The sequence below is a fragment of the Malaclemys terrapin genome, chromosome 18 (assembly GCF_027887155.1).
Source record: "Malaclemys terrapin pileata isolate rMalTer1 chromosome 18, rMalTer1.hap1, whole genome shotgun sequence".
NCBI lineage: Eukaryota > Metazoa > Chordata > Testudines > Emydidae > Malaclemys > Malaclemys terrapin.
In genome coordinates this window covers 8,119,004-8,142,975 of record NC_071522.1, presented here as the reverse complement: position 1 = coordinate 8,142,975, position 23,972 = coordinate 8,119,004, and the positions used below count along the sequence as shown (strand labels likewise).

Genomic DNA, 23,972 nt, shown 5'->3' with positions numbered 1-23,972 from the left:
AGTGGTGATTTCCTTGGGTCCTTTTCACATGAAGAGCCTGATATTTTCACAACTCCTTGTCACTTCAGTATCTGTGAGATTCAGGATTTACGATGTTGTGTAGCCATCATACGATGCTGTGACATGTCCTGGCAAAGCTGCAATTATCTCTCCTACAGTTCGTCCATAGCTCCCAATCACAGCCCTTGCGGTGGGACAAGGTCATTTAAGAAAGGAAGGTAGATAGTAGGTAGGTTAGCGGGGGGGGGGGGGGGAGGGGGAGAGGGCAGGATGGTAATGAGACTTGGAGTAGAGCTGTACAAATAACTGATTATTATTATTTATTATTATTATTATTTTATTATTGGTTTGTGGGCCATTCTGAAAAATCGAGGGCAAAATATTTACTGTTAACCCAAAATGAATTTTTTTTGAAATTTTCAGTGAAACAAAACATTAAAAAAAAAATAAATAAAAAGTTACAGAGCAAATGATGCATTTTGTTCGACCAAAAACCAAAATGTTTTGTTTGGGTTTTGAGCTTTTTAAAGCATTTTTTAAATGAAATTGAAGTGCATTACAAAACAAAAGGTCTTTTCAAATTGCAAAATCAAAATGTTTCATCTTGAAAATGTTGAAATAAAATGTTTCAATGTCTTGGGATTTGGGGGTGTGTGTGAGTTATTATCAACTGAGACGATTTTGGTGAATTTGACATGAATTTGCAAAATATTGCATTTGACCTGAATCTGGATTTTATTTTAATTTTATTTTTTTGGTGGGGAAAAAAACGTTTGGCTAAAAAATTTCACCTAGCTCTAACTTGGAGCCTTTCAAAGATGTTTGTAAGAACCTGTCAGATTCTTGGAAATGACAGATGCTATGTTGTCAATATTTGTCACATCTCAAAGCTTTGCGGTGGCCTGTGTGAATGAGTTGGTTGTCTCACTCCAGTTTCTTACTGGACGGGACTCTGCACCTCAGCTGGTGCTAACTAACTTTCTTACTGGGGTCTCAGCATAGAGGCTAAGGACGGAAGGGGCCCTGGGACTGAACCCCTTTTGAGGTGTTGTTCCTCTCAGTCAGGGCTGAGGAACAATGGCGAGGCAATTACAGCATGGGCAGCAGAGATGCATCTGTTCTGTGGACAGACAGAGGCAATGAGGCTCCAGGGCTGTCGGTCCTGTACCTGTCACAAGCAGTCACTTCTGTCTCCCAAGAGAGTGTCTTAAACCTGCTTGTTATATGTAGTGCTTGACTGTTTATAATAAATGGCTTTTATGCCGCATTTGTCAAGGCGGCCTTGTAAAAGCGGCTTTTGTTTCCAGTGGGTTTCCTCAGTTAATTATTTGTGATCTGCTGTAGATGCCTTCCGATGACACACTGCAGGTTATCAATGCAGGGGATTTTTTTAGCCAGATTAAATATATTTATACTGAAGCATTGTGCTAACTCCAGACTGGATCGTTGGTGCATGTAGACTTTGATGGGCTGAGATGTCCTCTTCCCTCTGGAGCTGTCATTCTTTTATTTCCCTGACACGATCTGTTACTCATAAGTGTCTCAGGACTGAGTCCGGAGCGGAAACGTGATTCATAAAAGCCTGGAAAGGAAGTCAGAACCAGACTGCGCTGGGCTGCTAGGAAGACTTTTCGATAGCTGAGAGAATCAGGAGATGGGGGGCAGAAGTGGGGAATAGTCATCTCATGGGACACAGATTCACTCACCTTACAGTCCAAACCAGTACAGGACAGGAGTGTCCAGATGTATCTATAGCTATAAACTGTGGGTATGTCTATGCTGCAATCATGGGACCTGAGTGGGGCAGGAGTAAATGTACCTGAGCTAGCTTTAGTGTTGCTAGGTTGGGTCCTGGAGCGGTGAAGCTGTAACAGCACAGACTTAAACGTGGCCCGTCCAGAACCCTGGGTAATTACTCACTGGCTAGCCCATGCTAAAGCATGGATTGCTATGGCTTCGCTGGTCTGGGACCCAGGCTGGCTAGCTCAGGTATGTCAACTCAAGCTGCAGTCGTGATCGCAGCTTAGACTCTTGGTTTTTGCCCAAATTTTAGACTACGCAAGTGGATGAAAAGACTGACTATAGTAAGAAAATCCAATACGTAACATTAGGAAATGTGTTCCTAATAAGTTAGTCGAAGTGTAAATGCAAGGCCGTCTGCTAAAGTAAAGAAACGTAGTGGAAGATACATATGTATGCATGGATGTGTGTACATATGTGTACGTACTGTTAATGTATGTAAACCATACTCTTATTTTTCTCTTATTTGGTGCTTTTTTTCTGTCCTCCTGATCTCCAATATTAACCCTGATATTTACCCAGAAAACTGAAGTTAATTTTTGGCCCTGATTGTCAGCCATTTTTTAAACATTGTCATAAACCCTGACAGATTCCTGAGTATGATACCTTGTTTGCAGTTGTAGCCTAGTTGAGGGGAGGGGGTTCCTATCCTGGTTGGGAGAGTGTCCATGTCATTTAAAAACATCATCACAAGTAATTCTCTTTGGCACGTCGGTGGGTTGTCTCACCAGCGAGGCCCAGATACCAGGGTGAAGGGCACACTGCAACTGGCTCCCCAGTGGGTGAACCTTTGCACCCACACAGACCCCATTGAAACCAGTGGTGCTCTTGGACGGTGTTGGGGTACATCTGCACAGATCTCACCTCAGGATCGGGGATAGCAAGGCCAAGAACTGAATTGACATGGGATGCCCTCTTGCCTTGAGAGATCGCAGCCACAGGGAGAGGGGCGGTCATAGGTGGAACAAGGTGATGAATCTTGTTCGGCCACTCCCCATTGTGCTGATAAATAGAGGCCTTGAGTCACCAGCCTGGCAACTTGCACCAGGACTAAAATTAAAAACATTTTTAGTGACATAAGAACTGGGTGCAGGGGAATCTGGGAAGTGAGTGCTGGGGTTCTTCCTATGTCGGTCCCCAGGCCTGCCGTCAAGTCTGCAGTTAAAAAACAGCAGCTGGGACTAGATCAGAGGTGACATCGTTTTTCCATGTGCTTCTCTGCGAGTCCTTGACTAGCTTTGGCCTTCTCCGCTGAGGTTGTCTTTACAACCCATTTGGGGACAGAACTTTGACTGACAGTAAAATAAATGCAGGACCTTTGACTCCTGGGTGCATGCCAGCCTGTCAGCACGCATTGTGTACTTTCTCTCTTGTTGGCTTTCTAGCTTTTACTGTTGGGGGGGGGGGGGGGAGGGAAGGTTGTAAACATCTGTGGAAAGGTGTCCCTTGCACAAAAGCTCTCCATCAAGGGTTTTACAGCCCTGAAATGGCTCTCAGCCCAGCAACCAATACATGTTGCATAAAGTGCAATTAGACAGGCTTAAACCGTGCTGCACATATTCTGAGCACTCTCATTCTGTCTGTCACTGATCTAATGCAATAGATGGCGTGACTGCAGAGTAGTGGGTAACCTGTCTAAAAGAACAGGTGGTGTAAAAGCAAATCCAAATGCAACAACAGCAACATATATTTTAAAGCAACGTGGTTTACAGTTGCCCTCTGCGTTTTGGTTGCTGGCTTTTTTGCATGCAAAATGCTGCATTTGCACATAGAACTGGAACTTGCATGCACAAATTGTGGGGGGGAGAGGGGGGGCGAGACATCCAACTGTCTGATTTACACATGTAAATAATTATGAAAAACAAATTGCAGGTGCAATTAAGACCTGCCTGAGGGCACCTTGGAAACTTTGCGCTAACCTGAATTTAGGAAGACAGGGGAGAAACAGTCCCCAATTCTGGCTAGCAAAGCGCGTAGCACTGGATTCCGTGCATCACTGGTTTTCTCTGACTCTTTAACATGGTTCTGAAATACACCGCTACCTTGATATAACGCGACCCGATATAACGTGAATTCGGATATAACACAGTAAAGCAGTGCTCCGGCGGGGGGGGGGGGGGGGGGGGCTGCGCACTCCGGTGGATCAAAGCAAGTTCAATATAATGCGGTTTCACCTATAACGCAGTGAGATTTTTTTGGCTCCCGAGGACAGCGTTATATCAAGGTAGAGGTGTAACTGTTTGCTAGAAGGAAGAGCATTATGGATAACTGCATGTGAATGAGCAGCCCAAACAGTCCTGCCTTTACTTCAGAATTCCTACGTCTGTGCCATCAAAACGAGAGCTTTAAAAGCAAATGCTAAGCAAATTAAATTGATTCAAACCAGGGCTGAGAAAATAAGTGCGAAACAAACCAAAACCACTCTGAGATAGAAGACACAACTGAGCAGAACTAAGGCGCAAAAAATTTCAAGCCCCTTTCCCAATGTCTTGCTTTCACTGCTTTTGTTGTCCGTGATTAGAGAGATGAAGCAAACCCAAAACTTACCCCCAACTTTCCCCCTGCCTCAAACATTGTGGGTTCAGATAAAACAGGCCCAAAGCAAATTTCTAGCTCTGAAGAGCTCTTTCTCGTGAGCTTTGGAGTGTTAGGAATCTAGATCCCACTTGAGCCCATCTCATGTGGTTTTTGTAAGAAAACACCAGTAATGAAGCCTGGTGTTTTTGCAAGCGCACACGGAAGACTAGTAACAAAGACACAGAGCAACAAGATCATGAACTATCGTGACTGCCTTGGTAACGGATGTATAGATGTCTCTGACAGTGTGGTATTGGAAGAGTTTTATCCCTGGTGTCTTTTATTATTATTATTATTATTTATTATTTATTTTAAATAAAAGCTGTGAAAAATGGCATTTTTTCTCCCCAGAAACGTCACCATATCATGCTGACTGATTGTTTGCTGCTGTTTTAACCTGCCGTATATAATGAAAATGCTTTGACTAGGTTGCCAACCCTCCCGGATTGGCTGGGAGTCTCCTGGAATCGATCTCCCGGAGGCTACTGAAACCAATCTGGGGGATTTTAATAGGCTGCTAAAAGTCTGGTCAGCAGTGCAGAGGGGCTAAGGCAGGCTCCCTACGGCTCCCGGAATCAACCGTCATGTCCCTCTGGCTCCTAGATTCAGGGACGGCCATGGGGGCTCTGCACGCTGCCCCCATCCCGAGCGCCGACTCTGCAGCTCCCATTGGCCGGGAACCGTGGCCAATGAGAGCTGCGGGGGCGGTGCCTGTAGGCAGGGGCAGCGCACAGAGCCACCTGGCCGCCCCTGATCTTAGGAGCTGATATGCTGGTCGCTTCCGGGAGCTGCCCGAGGTAAGCACTGCCCGGTTGGAGCCTGCACCCCCACCCCCTCCTGTACCTCCACCCCCTCCTGCACCCCAACCCCCTGCCTCAGCCCCCTCCTGCACCCCACAGCCCTTGTGCATCCCAATCCCCTGCCCCAGGCTCAGCCTGGAGCCCCCTCCCACACTCCAAACCCCCCTCAGCTCCATCCCAGCCTGGTGAAAGTGAGTTGGGGGGGGGGAAAGAGAGCAATTGGGGAGGGATGAAGTGAGAGGGGGCAGGGCCTTGGAGAAGGGGCGGGGCCTCTGAGAAGGGCAGGGGCGGGGCAAGGGTGTTTCGGTTTGTGCAATTAAACAGTTGGCAACCCTATGACTGTATGGCAGATAGGGGTTGTTAACACACTGCACTTGGCCTTGTTTTTGCAGGAGTCCGATACAGCCAGCAGGGGAACAATGAGGTCACTTCCTCTTCGACAATCAGTCACCATGGCAACAACACCATGGTGACCACCAGCCAGTCCGTCCTACAGCAGGTTTCTCCAGCAGGGTTGGACCCAGGCCACAATTTACTCTCGCCTGATGGTAAAATGGTGAGTACACCTGGCCTATTGTAGCTCCAAAGCTGATAAGATAAGAGGGCCCAGCAGGCAAAACAAACAAGACTTTTTTTTTTTTTTTTTTTTTTTAGTTTCACACAAGGCTCACGTTAAACAATGAAGCATTGTAGGGTTGGAGGTGGGAGGGGCGGGGTAAAAAAAAATCCCAGCTGCCAGGAGTCAAAGGCAGCGCTCAGACCATAGGTAGTGGTATACGTTCTGAACCCAGCCAATAAACCTGACACAGGCCCGTTCTCATTTTATTGATTGAATGCCTTGTAAAGTAGCACAGTGGGTGGATCACTGTTTGTTTTTCGCTGCCGATGACATTCGTGTTGATAAAATGCTCATTCATTTATTTTTTTTTCTTAAGCCCTCCGAAGTTCTAAGTTTCACCAGGGAAGCAGTTTCTTTACAAGCAAGCCCCTACTACACACACACACACACACACACGTAATCTGCTGCTCAACGTGTGTTACTGGACCTCCTCTGCACCTGGGCCACAGAGGATAGGAATGTGTTACCGTTCAAGCTGAGTGGAATAGTTTGGGCCAAAGCTTTTTCTTTTTCTTTTTTTGGGGGGAGGAGGGGGGCAAAAATACAGATTTGGTGACACCAAAACATTTTGCGAATTCATGTCGATTTCACCTAATTGTCTGAAAATCTTTAAAAAATTGAAATGTTTTTCCTTTTTTCAGGTTGAAAGGGCTTTTTTATATCAAAATAATCTCTTCTTTTTTCGAAGACCTTCAAAACCAGTTCAGAACGTTGGATAGCTAAACAAAATATTTTGATTGACCCAAAATGAAAAATTTTTTCAACTTCAATTTTCCAAAAAATTTCAAAAAAACCTCAGTCTGACCCAATTTATTTTTTAACATTTTGAAAATGCCAAGCTCTAGTTACAGACCCAGTAAACAACGCTCTGTAGTTCAAGCTGTAGCAGTTTATGTATTTAACTCTGGAGGTCCCATGGTATTAGAGAGACAAGATCAGTGAGGTAATATCTCTTATTGAACTATCTTCTGTTGGTGAGAGAGACAGGCTGGTGGCCCACACACAGGCTTTTGAAATATAAATGAGTCCTGGTCATAATATAGATTAGGACAATGGGACCTGGCTTCAAGTACTTCCCTAATGAGAGCCTTGAAAAAAGATACTGTATGTGGCAATGGTAGTAAATATCAGTGGGCCCAAACTACATAATCTTAATCCAGATTCCTAACAACTTCCTACATTAAAAGCCTTTCGATCCGAACATTAGGTTTGACTCACTGCAAAGAGAGATCTGGATTTTGCACACGACCCCCTATGTTCAGATTTCACATGCCCCCAAAATTTGGGACATGCATTTCTAAGCAGATCACGAATAATCATAAAAAATAATCCAGAAGAATAGATGACACATCAGTCATTAAAAATCAAACGGACAAAATGACTGATAAGGCATTGTGAGCCTTTCCTTTTAAAAGTCAGGAGAGTATTCTGAAGTAGTAGCCCAAACATATTATTTATTTTATTGTATTGCAATAGCAGCTAGGAACCCCAGTCACAGAGAGGAACTATGTGGTGATAGGCGCTGTACAAATGGAATAAAGACCGTCCCTGACCCAAAGAGTTTACAGTCTCTGTGTAAGACGAGAGACAGCAGGTGCATAGACAGACAGACAGACACATGGAGGAAGCACAATTAGATGAGATTGGTCAGCAGGATGGTAGCCAATGGTCTCTGCACTCCAGCTGCCTAACTGTTACCAAGTTTTCTGTAGCCATCACAGCAAAGGTGAGCTTTCTGGAAGCATTTGGAGGAGGACAGTGAGGTAGTTTTGCAGATGTTCACAGGCCGCTCCTCCCAAGTGTGAGCGGCAGCATGGGGGGAAAGCACGACGGTGCTTGTTTGAAATTTAACAAGTTACAGTTGAAACGGAACCGATTTTAACCATCACAGAAACATGCACAGCAGTAAAAGTTTTTTACCCAGCTTGACGCAGTGCTCAACCAGCCCCATTGAGTGCAGGATGCATAGCACCCAACATTTATGGGCATCCATTAGTATGGAGCTGTCATCCAGTTTATTTCTGATCTCCTCCACAGAGCTAGCTAGTGCTTGCAAGTTATTTAACACAAATATGCTGTGGGCTGTGGTTTCCAGTGAGTAAACATGTTTCTCTAATATCCCATATCAAATTAACAACAGACAAGGAAATCATTGCAGCTTAAAATAATGTTGTGTTTTGGTTTTTTTGAGGCACATGCTATTGAACCTATCAGGAGTTTGGGCTTGTCATTGTTTTATGAGCCTTCATTGCCTTTTACCATCACAGCTATGGAAAACTCAGTGGAGGGTTGTTTTAATGATGTGGTTTGAATACTTTCTTCGTCATGTGATCTCTAGCTTATTTCTTTTGATTCAAGTTTTTGGTCCTAACACTTGCAAACCGGCACCAAAAATTTCACACCTGGAACCCCGAAGTGTCTCTAAATCCACACTGAGATATCTAAATAAAAGTGGACTGATCTTTCAAAGGGATGAGCACCTGAAGCTCCCATCAATGTCGGTGGAATTTGTGGATGTTCAGCACTTCTGATAATCAGACTGGTTTTATTTAGGTATCTGAATCCTTGCCTGCATCAGGGACCGCAATTTCAGACACTGGTGCAAACCCTCACCATTGTAGACAAGGAAAGCCACAATATGCACTGGGAAAGCTTATTGTGGTGTCAAGCAGTTGGCCTTGTCTGCACCAGGGGGTTGCAGGAGTGCAGTTATATTGATGGCTGTAATTGGGACATATCTCCCATCTAGACCAGGTCTAAATAACCTCATTTTAGGCACCCATGTATGAACAATTGAGTTGCTGTCCGAAACATCAAGACCTCGATTCAGCAAGACGTTCACATAAGCATGTGTTGTAACTTTGAGCACATGAGCAATCCCCTTGAACTCCATGAGACAAGTCACATGCTTAAAATTGGGCATTTACTTAAGTACCTTGCTGAATTGGAGCCTAAACCTAACCAGACTCACTTAACTAGCATTCCTCCACCATATAGCCTGTTTCAGTATTGCCAGCTGCAGCCGTTCAAAAATCAGGAGTCTGGCCCTCTAAAATGATGAAACTGGCTTAAAAATTAATGATTTTTTTTTTAATAATACATGTGGGATCTGTTCTTTGCCTTCTGTATTTTTAACCTTTATGATTCGAATTTTCCACCTTTCCTTTGTAACCATGAGGGCTAGAAAGTTATTGGGTTTTTGGTTGTGTTTTTTTTATTTTTTATTTTTTTAATGAAAGCTTAGACTCTCCCATAATCACATGACTCCAGGATCTGCGGCTTTAAGAATAAAACACTAACTACCAAGAAAATTGCAATGAACTCTCAAGAATTGGCGACATTGCTGTTTACTCAGAAAAGGCCTGAGCAAAAAAGATGAGTTTTTGCAGCGTGACTTGAGGATCCAAAATTTAGGATCTGGTAGACTGGTGGGAGCAGTGGAAGCAGGTTTCCTGAAAAGCCTCTCACTGTTGCCGCTGTGGTTTATTTAATTATTTCTACTGCAGTAGCACCTAGGAGCCCCAGTCATGGATCAGGACCTCTTCGTGCTAGGCGCTGTACAAACATAGAACAAAAAGAGAGTTCCTGCCCCAGAGAGCTCCCAACTGACATAAATCGTGGATTCCCCCCAACTGACTGGGTCACTTTCCGTGAGATGATTTTGCTTGTCTTTTTTGTGAATGGCCTACTCATGCATGAAGGGATGTATGGCTGGCCCTAGCCAAAGTCACTTTCACTTGTCTAGAAGCTGTTTTGTCACCCAGCTCCTGTCCATTGTGCCTCTGATGCCTGTTGTCCCTTTTGGTTTCTTGACAGATCTCTGTTTCGGGAGGTGGGCTGCCCCCTGTAAGTACCCTGACCAATATCCACAGCTTGCCCCATCACAACCCACAACAGTCTCAGAACCTCATCATGACACCGCTCTCTGGCGTCATGGCAATTGCGCAAAGTAAGTGCCTCACCGCGCTCTAGTTTCAGTACACTCCGGTTGATAGGGCTTTTATCCCCTCGGCTGGTATGTTTAGAAGCAGTATGCGAGTAACTCCGTTCTGCAGCTCTGAATTCCCCCTCCTCCGTAGTTCCAGCTGGGTACAGTAATGTTCTTTGCTCCCAGCACTAACGCACTTTGTGGTCTTTTGCCACGTGCTATGGTGTTTCGCCACCAAGGTCAGAGGGGAAGGGAAGCAGTGGCTATGTGCCGTGAGTGGAATCAATGGCCCTGTTGAAGTCAATGAGAGTTTTGCCATTAAATTCAACGGGTCCAGGATTTCACCCAGTGTGCTTAGGGCCTGATCTGTCCAGCTGTTCTGGGCATAAACTAGGAAGATCTCCATTGAAAGCTGTGAAAACAGGTGTATTTGAGAGGGGGATAAAACCCTTTGATTTTACTGCACACCCTGCTGAACTGCAGAGAGAACCAGACCATGTACAGCACAACCCTTGTAGGTATCTCCAATGTATGAAGATAACATTCATCTCGATTTTTATTCCACTGCAGCAACCGTCTCTGTTTCTGATTCCACCAGCACTGAAATCTTGACATGTTGTTTCGTTCTCCTCTGTTCTCATAGGTCTAAATACTTCCCAGGCACAGAGCGTCCCTGTTATCAACAGTGTTGCCGGAAGTCTGGCAGCTTTACAACCAGTCCAGTTTTCCCAGCAGCTACACAGTCCTCATCAACAGCCACTCATGCAACAGTCGCCCAGCCATATGACACAGCAGCCTTTTATGGCCACAGTGACTCAGCTGCAGAATTCACACAGTAAGGATCTTGTCAGGTATTTGTTGAGGCCTGAAGGGAAGGATTTAGCTGCATTATAATTGCCAACTGTCATAAATACATTTTGAATTAACTTTGCTTTCTCCCCTCCTTGCCCTCTCTACCCCTCCGGCTAGTTGGTTCTAACTCATGACCTGCGTCATCTTCTCCTGCAGGTGTTAGGACATTCCCTTTCCAAAGTAGATTGATTCATGGGGGAATCACAAACTCTCCAGCACTAAAGCAGTCAGATAAAAAGGGTGCACCACGGAAGAATTTTGAATCCCAGAGAGCATCAGGGGAATGAAAACACCCGAATTTCACCTTTCAGGACTATGTGAGGAAATGACTCAGCTTTCATCAGAGGGCACCAACACATGGCAATTAATGTTGCCCACTGCCCCATTGTTACCCCCCTCCCATCTCACCCTTCCATAGTACATGTATTTGCTCCTCTTTTAGAATACAGAGTGCACCTTCCCGCTGTACAAACTTATTCCTTCATACTAAGTATGCAAGTCCAGGAGTCAAATTCTGCTCTTGATCACAGGCGTAAATTCAGAATAATGTCAGTGGAGTTATTCCGGATTTACACCAGAGCAGAATTTGGTTGAGGATCTTCTGTTTGTGTCCCCAGAGTGCCTGTGCTTGCCTGCATTGTGCTATCCAAGGAGATTTTGAGTTCTTCTCTAACTGCAATTGATAGGACCACCCTTTTAAGGTGCACTCAACAAGATCATTGGAGTTAGGGGGCCAGGCAGGTGATGAAAAACAAACAGGTTTAGTTCTGTGGACATTTGGGCAGGCAGCAGATGATAACTTTTTTTCCATATGGCTGTATTTATTGGCGAGGGCTTTCAAAGGGAGTCAGTAAAAGTCCATAGGATTTAGGTGCCTAACTCCCTGAGTCTCCTTGACAATCCCAACCATTTCATTTTACTTATTATGGTCTTTGCACTTTGGGGAGGAAGTTAGAACATAGGTATGTGGGGGAGGATGAACTACCCGTATGTTCTGCAAATGATGCCTTTGTTTTTATGTCTATTGATGTTTTTTCAGTTGAGCTTTTCTCATATTACAGTTCTACGAACAACAATTTTCAGATTGTGCCTAATTGCATAATATATGTGAACTGCAGTTTTACTATTCTCCAAGACCCCAGTCTAATTGTAAACTAGTGTATGCTCCCGTTATGTTTACTAAATTTTCAGGTGTAGTTTACCTGTAGCATTTTCTCAAGCTTAACAACAAATCTTTTAAAACACCTTGCCTAGTCCTTGTGACTAACGGTCAGTTTTGCCAAATGGAATACATGGCCTTTATTCCCGGCTTTTAGTTTTACCAGGCAGGCAGGGGCCTCATGTAATTAAACAATAAGGCTTTGGCCAACTGAGGAGCAGCAGAGACTGTGAGGGGAAGACTCTTCCAGTTCTCCTTGGCCAGCAGGTTGGTGATTATAACATACACCTCTACCCTAATATAACGCTGTCCTCGGGAGCCAAAAAATCTTACCACGTTATACGTGAAACCGCATTATATCAAACTTGCTTTGATCTGCCGGAGTGCGCAGCCCCGCCCCCCTGGAGCACTGCTCTACCGCGTTATATCCAAATTCATGTTCTATCAGGTCGCGTTATATCGGGGTAGAGGTGTAGGTCCTCGAACTGAGGTTTGACAGCAGCAGCAGATGGAATATCTTGCTAAACACTAAAGCTGGTCAGAAAAGGAGGTGGGGTGTGTGTTTGTTTTGCACAGAAAATTTGGATTTTCCGCAAAATATTTTGTCCAAAAACTAAAATAGTTAAGAGTGTGAAATACCACTGTGGTGCCTCATGGGAGTTAAAGCTCAGGAATCTAGTGCATCCATTCCTCTCTCCACTAGGGTCCCTGGTTAAACTAAATCTCCCAGGATGCATCATGGTCTCTTCTTGATGAGAGGAGGTAGTACATCATGGCAGGTATATGGTAGTAGTGCATCATGGGAGATGAAGTTTGTCTGGTGAGACCAGCCATAGAGAAGAATTAAAGCATGAGGAACCTGAACTACAACTCCCATGAGGCACTGCAGCAGCACTTCATAACTGAAATATTTCAGTTTTGGGGAATTCTATTATTTGATGAAAAATCAAAAATTTCTTCAGAGAGCAGACATTTTTTGCAAAAAAAAAAATTTAGCTGAAAACCCAATTTTCTATCAAATGGTTGTTAAGGCTGGTCAAAAACTAACCAGAGTTAAGAATTTGTTTTTACCTTTTTTCTGGCTGAGGAGAACAGGATGGGAAGTTGCTTCACGCTTTTCAGCTGGACAAAGAGCTCACTTCTTAATTCAGGCATTTCCATTCCTGGTCAGCCTGGTAAACAAAACTCCCATTGACTTCATCTAGGATATTTGCCTATGCTGCCTCCAATGCTCTTGTCCAGCACTCCTGCTCATTGTCTTGTTTGTGCATTTGGTTCTCCAGCACAATGGCCTCCCAGAAAGTGGTTAGAGGGTCTTCAGCTGTTGGATCAAACCATGCCATTTTAACCCTTAATCTCTCCAAATGCTGCTGCAGAGAAACCAGGTGGATTCTCCAGACCTCTAAGGAGGATGCCGAACATTCCTCCTTATTTGTTTTTACAAAACAAACAAACAAACAAAAAACCCCCACAAATGTGTTGAAAACTTTTTGGCTTGACTGCTTTGCATTTGCATGAAGACTGTAGCTGGCATTTATATGATTGCTGTCTGTCTCCTTCATTTTCATAGTGTATGCACACAAGCAGGAGCCTCCCCAGTATTCCCACACTTCCCGGTTTCCATCAGCCATGGTGGTCACAGATACCAGCAGCATCAGTACATTAACCAATATGTCTTCCAATAAACAGGTAATGGCGCATACCGCGAAAGGATTCTCTCAGTGTGAACGGTATACTTCCCTGGTACGCTTGCTACTGCTAATGGGCGTTTAAGCCAATACATTTGTTGGTGACTAGACCCCAGTTTCTGCTTCTCAGCTCCACTGTTCTAAGCATGATATTCAGGGACCACACCAGCATCACAAAAGCTAATCCAAAGGTCTGTGTGTTGCTATTTGTGGATAGTGTTTGATATTCAGCCCTAAATACCGTCCCATTATATAAACCACAGCAGCTGAATGTTTTGTGTGGAAATTAATGGGTGGTCTCAGGATTGTTCACAGTGCACAAGTGTCCATGTTGGTAACTGGCATTCTTACTGGCAGACTCAAAGGAGAGGGCCCAGCGTGAATGGGCAGTGGAGAGGGAGCGATCCACCTACCTCTATAGGTGATCCCAGCGCAGAGTTAAGGCATGTTGGCAGATCTGTGGAGGGGAAAGCTTGTCCTTGCATGGCTTGGGCTGTGCTATTCAATGTATATATGGAGGACTTCACTCCATTCTCCAGAGCTCTCAACCCAACACCTGTCACCCATTGTGAATCCAGTTCATTTTCTTCTTAAATCCTGGCCCCCAAAATGACTAGCATGAGGATGTAACACCAAGCTGTGCTGGTTTATTATCACTTGTTTTAAAAAGCATAAGGTGGGTGAGGTAACTTCTGGTGGTGAAAGAGCTACATAGAGTTCTTCAGGTCTGGGAAAGATACTCAGTGTCCCAGCTAAATACAAGCTGGAACAGATGGTTTAGCATAAGTAGTTAACACATAGATTCCAAGACCATTTAAGATGGAGTGGCCCATTAACACCCATGTAGTCATAGGATAAAGAGGGTGATTAGTGGGTTACAGATGGTTTTAATAAGTCATAAATCCCGTGTCTTTATGAAGACCATGTTATTTAGTGTCTAGCAAAGTTATGAATTCAAGCTCCCAGGCTTGTCTTTTGAAGGTGGTGTGTAGAGCCTTTGATAAATGCAGCAAAGTGAATGGACCAAGTTCATCTCTGGCATAACTCCATCAAAGTCAATTTAACTTCCTTGAATCAAAATGACTTTTTGGTGTCATTCAAGGCTTACTGAAAATGACATTGAATGATTATATTGCGAGACCAGCTCTAAACTGCAAGCGAGACAAGCCAGAGTAACTGTCAGAGTCATTGGAGTTACACTAAATGTACATGAGTGGAAATGAGATGGGAATCGGGGGCGAGATCCTCAGCTTGTGTGTATCAGCATTGAAGTTATTGGGCCAAATCTCCAGCTGGTAAAAACTGTCACAACTCCAGTGAAGTCAATAGAGCTATGCTGATTTATACCAGCTGTGAATCTGGTCCCCAGCCCCCAAATCTGTACTGGTGTCACACCAGATTTACATCAATGAAGGTGAATCAGGCCCTACATTTTTAGTGTCCAGATCAGACAATAGCCCTTTTTCTAAAAAAAAAAAGTGCTCTGGGGACTGTGGGAAACATGTGGCCCTTATCGATTACTAGATAAATAGGAGACAACCTTGAACTTGTATCCAGATAAACTTCTTTTTGCTAAACTCTGACGGTGGGAAGAGAAAAAGCTTTGCAACAAATGCACAGCAAATAATGTTTGGAATTGCTGCCCGGGTTCATTTTCAGATGCCCTTAAAGTTTCCCTCCGAGGATGGCAAAGGGAAGGCTCTGCCACCATAAAAAAAATGAAAAGAAACAGGATTGTGTAAGACCGAGTACAGTGACCCAGACACACAGCTGGTGTAAACTGATGCAGCTCCATTGGAGTCAGTGGGCCAGATCCCCAGTGGGTGTGATTTGGCGGAGCTCCTTTGAAGTCAATGGAGATACACTTATGCCAGCTGACGATCTGGCCCCGGGTGTGGGACCCGCCACAGAACCTTTCTCTCACAAAATGGAAGGTGAAAGTGTAATTCCAAATCCCACTGCCCCTGCGACTCCTGTCAGGTTTCCCACTCTTTGTAGTGTGCAGGGAAAACATTTATCTGTGCCCACAAATCTCAATCAGTCGGGCAATCAGGCGCATCAGCACTCCTAGGGAATACCATTTCCTTTGAAAGGCTTTATCAATCCATCTGGTGTGCGCTCAGCCCTAACTTCTCTCTTGATTAATTATCCTGGCTTACCCCTAGTTGACTTTGATGCTTGCTTGTTGAAACAAGCCCTCTGAATACAGGAAATGTTCTTTTTAATCAAAATAGCGCACGATGCTACCCGCTAGGCCTGTCATGGAGCCTAATGATGCCTTATGCCCTTCGTTGGAGAGAATGATCAGCCTACCTTGAAGCATGGCTGGCCAAGATAATCAAGCCACTCGTTTCCCCCCCCGCACACACACACTATTTTACTTGAATTTTTTTAATGTACTCTTGTTTTATCCCATGCAAACAAGCGCTGAGCATAATCAGCAAATACCACGTTACCCAACCATAGCACCTGATCATGCAAATTGTACTGAGCATAGAATGAAATTTCTCTATGGGCATAGGCCCGGCACCAGGCAAGTGAACCACTTAAGTCCCATTTTAAGTCCACAAGAGTAGGGCTAGAGTGGGAGCTGAGTGACATGGGTCTGTGCACTGGAATACATTTCACCCTCAGCCGTCCCAAACAAAGCTCATTAGTAAGTGTCCAGGCCCAAGTTTGCATAGATAGGCCTGCTTTTCTATGATCCATTCTGCGAACACCGTTTGACCGTTAGCAGCAAAGGCAAGAAATAATTTTCATCTTAAACATCATTGAATATTTTTTTCATTGCCACCTACTGCTTTTAGCAAGAGGGGAGCAGAATTCTGAAGAGAAGACATTAAGGGACTGTTCCAAAACCCAGGGAAGTCAGTGGGAGCCTTTCCCTAGATGGGGGCTTTGGATCAGGCCCTAGGATACCAGGTGATCATTTGACCGATTTATGCTCTATTTTGACATGACAAAAAGAGTCAAAAGGCTTTGTTCAATAAAAAGGTTTTTGTTTCCTGATCTCATACATTAGGGTTACCATACGTCCGGTTTTTCCCGGACATGTCCGGCTTTTTGGCAATCAAACCCCCGTCCGGGGGAAAATGCCGGCCGGGCACTTCCCCTCCCGCGGCGGCTCTGCTCCTCCCCTGACTCTTCGGCTCTGTTTAAGAGCCGAGCGCTACGGGCTTTGGGCAGCCCCCATGCCTCCAGACCCTGCGCCGCCAGAGCCCGGGTCCGGAGGCATAGGGGCTGCCCGAAGCCCAAGCGCTACCGGCTTCACGGTTTGCCGGGCAGCCTCCAGACCCTGCACCCCCGGCTGGGCGCTTCCCCTCCCGGGCTCCAGCTGCGCTGGGGAAGCGCCGGCTGGGGGCGCAGGGTCTGGGGGCTGCCCGGCAAACCGTGAAGCTGGTAGCGCTTGGGCAGCCCTTTTCACGTGGCTGGGAGTGGGAGGGAGGAGGGGGTGGGGTTGGGGCGGGGAAGAGGCGGAGTTGGGGCAGGGCTGGGGGTGGGAAATGGGCGGGGCCAGGGCCCCGTGGAGGGTCCTCTTTTTTTATTTGTTAAATATGGTAACCCTATCATACATGTCATTTCACAGTGCTCCTTTTGACCCCCATTCTCACACTGGTTGCTAACTGGAGTTTTGCTCTGAGTGTTCAGCAGGATATGAGCGCCGGTGTTGAAAACACAATGCTAGTGGTTCCCATGGTAAAGTTCTGTGCCAAGCCACATGCAAGTAGACACACTCACCTTAAATGCACAAGGCCCAGGGCTAAAATAGCTTCGTATCCATCCACAGCTGAATGTGTAAGACAGCATGGCCACCTACTCATTGCACATACACAGCGATGAGAATTAGTCAGAACCTTCATCTCCAAAACTTACATCTCCTTGGGTTGAGGCCTGTTGCCAGAGCAGTCAGTAGAAGGAACCTCATGCACTTGAGCAGATTGACTATCCCAGCCAGTAGTGGAGAGTGGCGCATACAAGCAGTGGCTTAAATAGGTCGAAGTAGGAGGAGGAGCCTACCATTTTCTTGGTAGCCGCTGTTGTGGTGTGTGGTGAAGAGCATTATAATATGTTATGAGGATGGGCAAGAGGAAGAGAATGGGTGCAAAAGAAGAAATGTATCTGGAAGAGTTCAGTGTGTGTGTGTGGAGCAGGGCTAGAAGGAGGGCATGCCCCAGATGGTCTCCACTCCCATTCCTAAATAGGTAAATGCCACTGTTTAGACTTGATCAGCATGGAAAAATCTGTATTGATTGACAGACCAATAAAAATGGGAGGCCAGGGTGCTCCTTTCTCAGGAAAGTTTGAAATGCCCAATGCAAATTCCTGTATTTATAAGATTTTAAGACATTTCGAAGGAGAGATTTCATGTGAAGCCTATCCGTGATTTATCTTCCCTCTCCTAGCCTCTCACAGGATCCTTCCAGCTGAGCAAAAGTGGATGGGGCTTATCTATGTAGCTTGGTGGTAGGCTTTGCCCTTTGAGCTATACTGTGGCCCTCCCTCTCCTGCGGTATGGACCAGTTGCAGGGCTCTATCCCCATCCTGCTGGGAAACAGGAAGAGGAACACCGCCAGTGTCTCTTGCTCAACAGTGCAGAATGCTATGTTAAGCGGTTAAGCCACCCCTTTGGGCTGGGCTCACCAGCTTCAGCTCTGAGCACCACACTGCTGATCTCTTATCAGATGTTTATGTTTAGACTTGGAAGGGGTAAATAACTCCTAGTTCCTCTGACAACACTTAAGGCTGAGCCACCATTTTATTGCATTAGCAAACATCTGATAGCTCTGAGGCCCATCCCTAATGACATGTCCTAGAGGCCTCCTGGCGGCTCCTTATCTCCCTGTTATGATGTTTCACTGAATCTACAAGGTCATCCCAGGCTTCCTCATTCTCCACCCAAAATCTGAAAATTAAAGAACTGAGTAGGCAAGATGGGAGGGGGTGGAGAGTGAAGGATCATGGAACCTCCAGGTGGGAAATAATTGACCAATGCTTCCAAAACCAGAGACACCAAGGGCTCAGCTCTGTCCCTCCTGCCCTTGTTCAAGTGGTTCAGGGTATGCTCTCACCTCTCTCCCTCCTTCGGAGCTTCTCTTGAAATGCAGCATGCGCCTTGTCAGGAGTGGGGCTGGGGAGGTGAGACGGGAAGAGAGAGGATGAACCGAGCAGACGAGAAAAGAAATGACAGAGGGGCATGTTGTACACCGTGTCTTCTCTCTAGTCAGTGCTGGTGAGACAAACCAGAGACAGCAGTCCTCCGTGTAGCTGCCACACAGCAGAAGCAGCAGCAAGGCAAGCATCTCCTATGCTGCCCAGTGGTCAATATACCTCAACTCTGATCTGGAGGGACCACCTCTAGGTGCAAGAAGTGAGTCCCATTACCCATTTTCTGCTGAGAGTGCTGGTAAGACAGCACCAGTTGCGGGGATCATGTGAAGTGGACACCTGCCCAGCAAGTTAGGAGCCTAAATACTGGTGTGGATCTGGGATTGAGATCCTCAACTCATTTTACATAGGTCACAAGAAAGCCATCAGAGGGTCATAACTCCTGGCCTGTATGTAACATGAGCTGCCCCCAAGCAACTTTTAACTCGTGTGACTGCATTTACTCAGCAGATCTCCATACGCTTGGCTAATCTTGGCAGCATTGCAAAGGCAAATGAACTGGTCTTGGAACAATTTCTCCCATAGGCTGGGCACACACAGGCCCTTTTTTGCAACATCTGGCGTGAAAACTATTTTCCCACTGTGTTCCCCATTGCAACTCTTGAAACCTTGGGCATGATCCAACACCCACTGACTTCAGTGGGAGTTGGATTAGGCCCCGATGAGTGTCCTTAACTACCAAGTCAGCTGGCAGGATTGGCCCCAGTGTACCGGTTGCATAAAAATCTTCTAAGAGCTACAGGCCCAATCTGCAACCTTGGAGTATTTTCCCCTTGAATTCATTGAGGCTAATGGGAATTGGTATAAACGGGACTGACCTCTATGATCCAGATCCTTTAGGAGACTAACTCGCATTCATTTCAAGGGGAGTTAGGTCCGTGAATACTTTTGAGGAACTTAGCCTGGGTCAATAAATGGACCTACTGGGATGTGTAGAATATGAGCAGAACTCCGTGGAGCTGAGGCTGCTTGGCACGTTGGAGCCTTTGTGCAGGACAGAATGTTCTGCTCCCATAATATTATGGAAGGAAAGGCAGCGTACGAATTACTGTCTGTATCACACTGAACGTTTTATGAACACCTGAATGGTCCTGAAAGCTCAATCCCGAGTGTCATAAAATCATCCAGGTCCAGTGACTCCACCTCTGCACATTGCCACATTTTTTTGTACGGTCTCTAACTCACGCATCCTGTTTCTTTCCCTCCCAGTGTCCCCTGCAAGCCTGGTGATGTTCCACACCTCACTTATTCTGCACCTAGCAACGGGAACTTATTTTCCACAACATCACGCCGGTAACCAACGAAGTCCGAGGGGTGTTGCCATAGTGAAGCTCAGACAGCTTGTCTCGTGCCATAATGAGACGCCCATTAACCTGAAAAAGAGCTAGAGCTTCAAGACTTAATAGCCACCCTTCTGTGACGTGACAGGACCGAAGTGCCTACTCCCAGAGACTGTGCTTTTCCATTTCCTTCACGCAGTATTTCCAAGAGATGTCTTGAGGATTTTAAGTATTTGCCTTTGAGAGGGCATTGGCTCTCATGAGAAAATTAAGAACAAAATGTACTGATGGCAGAAGAGGAAGACGAAGATCAAACGTATTTAAGTTATATTCCTTCACCAAACAGACTGATGAGACTTGGAGCTGTTACGTGGAGTTTGGAAGAAGGAATCGCATGTGCTGTTGAACTGAGCCAATTAAACTGTAAATATGATAAACTTCTCTCCTCTCCGATCCTTCCATCTCCAGCTATAAATAGAGAGTTCTATTAAAGAAGTAAATTTTGTCCAATGGATGTAAACTACTGTAATTAAGTGCAATTTCCCCACCTGTATATATTGCCAACATTTTTCTTATTTCTCTTTTTGTAAAGGTCAGAACTGAAGGTTTTTCTTTATTTTTCTTTCTTTAAATGAACAAAATCATGAGGAAACACCTGGGCCTAGTCAATGATGATAGTCAACCAGTGTTTGTGAGGACCGACATAAGCTCATCCTTTGTACAGCTGCTACTAAAGGCTGACAAATTGTGGTTTGGTCAATAGTCCAGACAAATATGAACCCAAATTTAGTGAAGGACCAGGAATGAAATACATAACCCAATGGCTGGCTACCCAGTGACCATGAAATGCACCATCCATCTGGTGGCTACTGCCAATATGCAGAGCTCAAAAATTTATGATCTTCCCTGACATGTAGGCATTTTGAGTGAAAATGTTTAGGGGCAAGGGAAGAGAGAGTTAAAACATGTGGACTGCTTTGGGAGTTCTCAGCTTACAGGTGTGGGTAGTTTTCAAGGAAGCCTGTAGCATTTGCTGCTATGTACCTGAATGGGCTGGTAACCACACTTTTTAGTGGGAACTTTCTACACGTCCAAAGGGGTTTGGAGAAATCCTGATCTTTGGAGCAGGGAAAGGGGTTTGGAGAAATCCTGATCTTCTTTGGAGCAGGGGGGAAAAGTGAGAAGTGAAATCCCAATATCACCTCAGGAAGTGGGAAGGGATTTGGTGTCTAATATCACCTGGTCTCCTGCTCAGTAAAAACTGTTAATATAAGCCAGTTATCTTACATTGTACCTAACTGTAGGGCAAGCGTTGCTAACTTTCCCTTTCCAATTAACAAGCCAAGGGCATAGTTCTGATGCCACTTCCTAGCCTGTTGCTGGCTTTCCCTCCTCTGCAACTGGATAAAATATCTGTAGTGCCAGGAGTGTGAGTATTTCATGCTGACAGCCAGATACGTTGCCATTAAGGGCCTCATTGTCATACCATGACTCAGACTGAGTAGTGTCTTGCTCACCAAGAAATGCCTTTGAATTCAGTAGGACTACGCGTAGTGAGAGGTACTACTTAGTCCAATATGGATAAAGGTATCACAATCTGGCCCTAAACCAGAAATGTACATGCTGGAAAATGACCATAAAGGGGCTGTGATGGCTTTGAGGGCATATCTCCATTGCCTCCCATTGATGCACTGGCAGATGCTGTATTGGCCTGTTCTTTACTCGTTGGCTGTAGAGGTATTTGAGAAAGAAAGTTCCTGGAAAAGGATAGAATTATTAAGCAAAAGGCCCATTTGGGAGGGGTGCGTGGCTAACAATTTTTTCTCTCTTCCCATTCCAAATTCATTTCAACAGAAGACTGGGGTCTAATCCTGCTTCTTTGAAATCAATAACAAAACTTTCCTTAACATCGGAGGGACTAGAATTAAGGCCTTTGGCAAGGAGACCAGATGATCTACTAGTAGCCAGCAGGGGAGTGCACAAATAACAAATTCTTCTGGGTCCTCCTCACTCCAAGTTTGGGGATACTGGAACTTTTCTCCATCCTGCTAACCACTCTAGAACGTAAATCAGACAACTAGCATCTCCCCAGCTTGTAACTACTATAGGAAAAAAGGGAGACTGGGCCAGACCCTCAGCTGATTATAAATCGGCGTAGTTCTCTTGAAGTCAATAGAGTTACACTGATTTACACTAGCTAAGGATCTGGTGTAAAATTTTCAAAAGTGCTTAAATCCCATTTTCAAAGGGACTTAGGAACCTGCATCTTGTTTACTTGAGGTGAGCCTTAGGCTCCTAAATGCCCAAGTCACTTGAAAATGGGACAGGCGCCTGAATCACTTAGACACTTCTGAAATTTTTTTGAGCTGGTGCCTTAATTTCAGATTCCATGAGCAATTAAAAAGGGTAAACCTCATTAGAGTCTTCCTGTGAACAGAATGATCAATACTAAATATAAAAGCGGCAGATTCTCTTTTTGGGGCAGGGACCATCTTTTACTTTTGTGTTTGTACAATGCCTAGCACAATGGGGTCCCAATCCTCATTGGGATTAGTAGGAATTATTGGACGACAAGTAATAAATCATTATGAACTGGAAAGCAATCTTTGGAATGAAATTTATTTTGATGTATACTATAATTAAATACCATTTCTTCTGGCTCCCTGTTGGTGTGTGATGTATATCTGAGGCCCAGGTAATATTGCATTAATATCCTCATCCCTTCATTGACAAAAACAAGATGAATTTAAATGTTTGCAAAGTAATTCTTGGGTAGACATGTCATAAGCACAAGGTGAGTGCTTGTAACCGCCATTGTTGTACTGCAGATGTTGATTCAACAGGCTGTGTGGAAAGCAGAATGAGTCTTTTCATCAAAGAATAAAGCTAAATGTTTCCCTCGCTCTTGAAACATTAATCTCGATTTCCAATTGGCGAGATTTAATAAGTCAAATATTTCATATTAATATCACAGAATTAATCTGAAAAAGAAATGGGCTCCAGAAGTAACATTTTATTCAGGATTGCCAACAACCCAAAGTTTGGGGGTGTTTATATCTGGGATTTGGATTCACTCCGTAATAAAGACAGGGGCCAGTTCAGAATTCAAAATTGGAGCACCCTTCTTTGATGTTTTGGGGCCATATCTCTAGTGGATTGAACCAGGAGCTGGAAGTTAGAGAACTAAAGTTCTAATACTGGCTATGGCACTAACTGTGTTGACATTATTCTACCAAGGCTTGTACCTCAACCATCACCGACTGTGGTACGTAACTATCTTAATTAAGTAAGTCACTTAGGATGTAACATTCGAAAGGGTAGACAAAGAGCTCCCATCAACTGGGGGATGCTCAGCGCTTTTGAAAATCAGGAGAATCTCTCTGTGACTCATTTACCCTAGCTATAAAATGGGGGTAAAGGCCACTTACCTTTCTAAAATTCTTTGAGGCCTTTGATTGCAAATTGCTATATAGGTATAGAGTATTGTTGTCTTATTAAATCCTGCTCTTTGTCAAATGAACAATTAGAAGACTACTGAAGCATCGAAAAGAGGCGCTTCAGGCCCAGATCCTCAAAGATGCATTTAGGCTCCTAATTTCCACTGAAATCAATAGGCATTATGGGCCTAACCAACTTTGCGGATCTGGGCTTCAGTGTTTTGGGTTAATCTGCGTCAGTATCTTAGTTTGGGCACGTATCTGAAATTCATCTGTCTGAACCTGTTCAAGAAAATCAGGCTCTGTATTTTGGGGCAATGGCTTTCTTGGGAGATTTCTGGTGTCCCTTGGTTCTAGCTAGAGCAGAAACACCTATATAAGGAAAACTTCTCTTATGAAATGTCTGTATTTCGGCATCCTCTCCAGCCAGTAATTGGAAGCATAAAGCTGATCGAAATTAACAAGCATGAAAACTATGAGAGTCTGAATGAAAATGATCAAATAGTTCTTTGATTGATTGATAAAGCTTTCGGGAAAAGATTCAGCTCATTTTAAGTACATCTGTTTGCAGTTCCCTTGGTACCAATGCCTCTCTCTTTAGCTGAACTGAATTAGACAATGAATTTTTGACATAAGAACGGCTGTACTGGGTCAGACCAAAGGTCC

At 44.8% G+C, this 23,972-nt stretch overlaps 1 protein-coding gene across 3 annotated transcripts in view; it reads left to right on the top strand.

Annotated features, from left to right (window-relative positions):
* The window catches only part of HNF1B (HNF1 homeobox B), a 60,650-nt gene extending 38,121 nt beyond the window's left edge, over positions 1-22,529 (top strand). For 2 of the 3 annotated variants that reach the window (XM_054008251.1, XM_054008249.1), the window contains exons 5-9: positions 5,570-5,733; positions 9,613-9,745; positions 10,368-10,559; positions 13,306-13,424; positions 19,799-22,529. In XM_054008251.1, coding sequence (XP_053864226.1) covers positions 5,570-5,733; positions 9,613-9,745; positions 10,368-10,559; positions 13,306-13,424; positions 19,799-19,819 — 629 coding nt within the window. In that variant the 3' untranslated portion in view covers positions 19,820-22,529. Of the gene's footprint in view, positions 1-5,569; positions 5,734-9,612; positions 9,746-10,367; positions 10,576-13,305; positions 13,425-19,798 lie in introns of all 3 variants that reach the window. The other variant, XM_054008250.1, reaches the window with a different exon arrangement.
* The last annotated feature ends 1,443 nt before the right edge of the window (positions 22,530-23,972 follow it).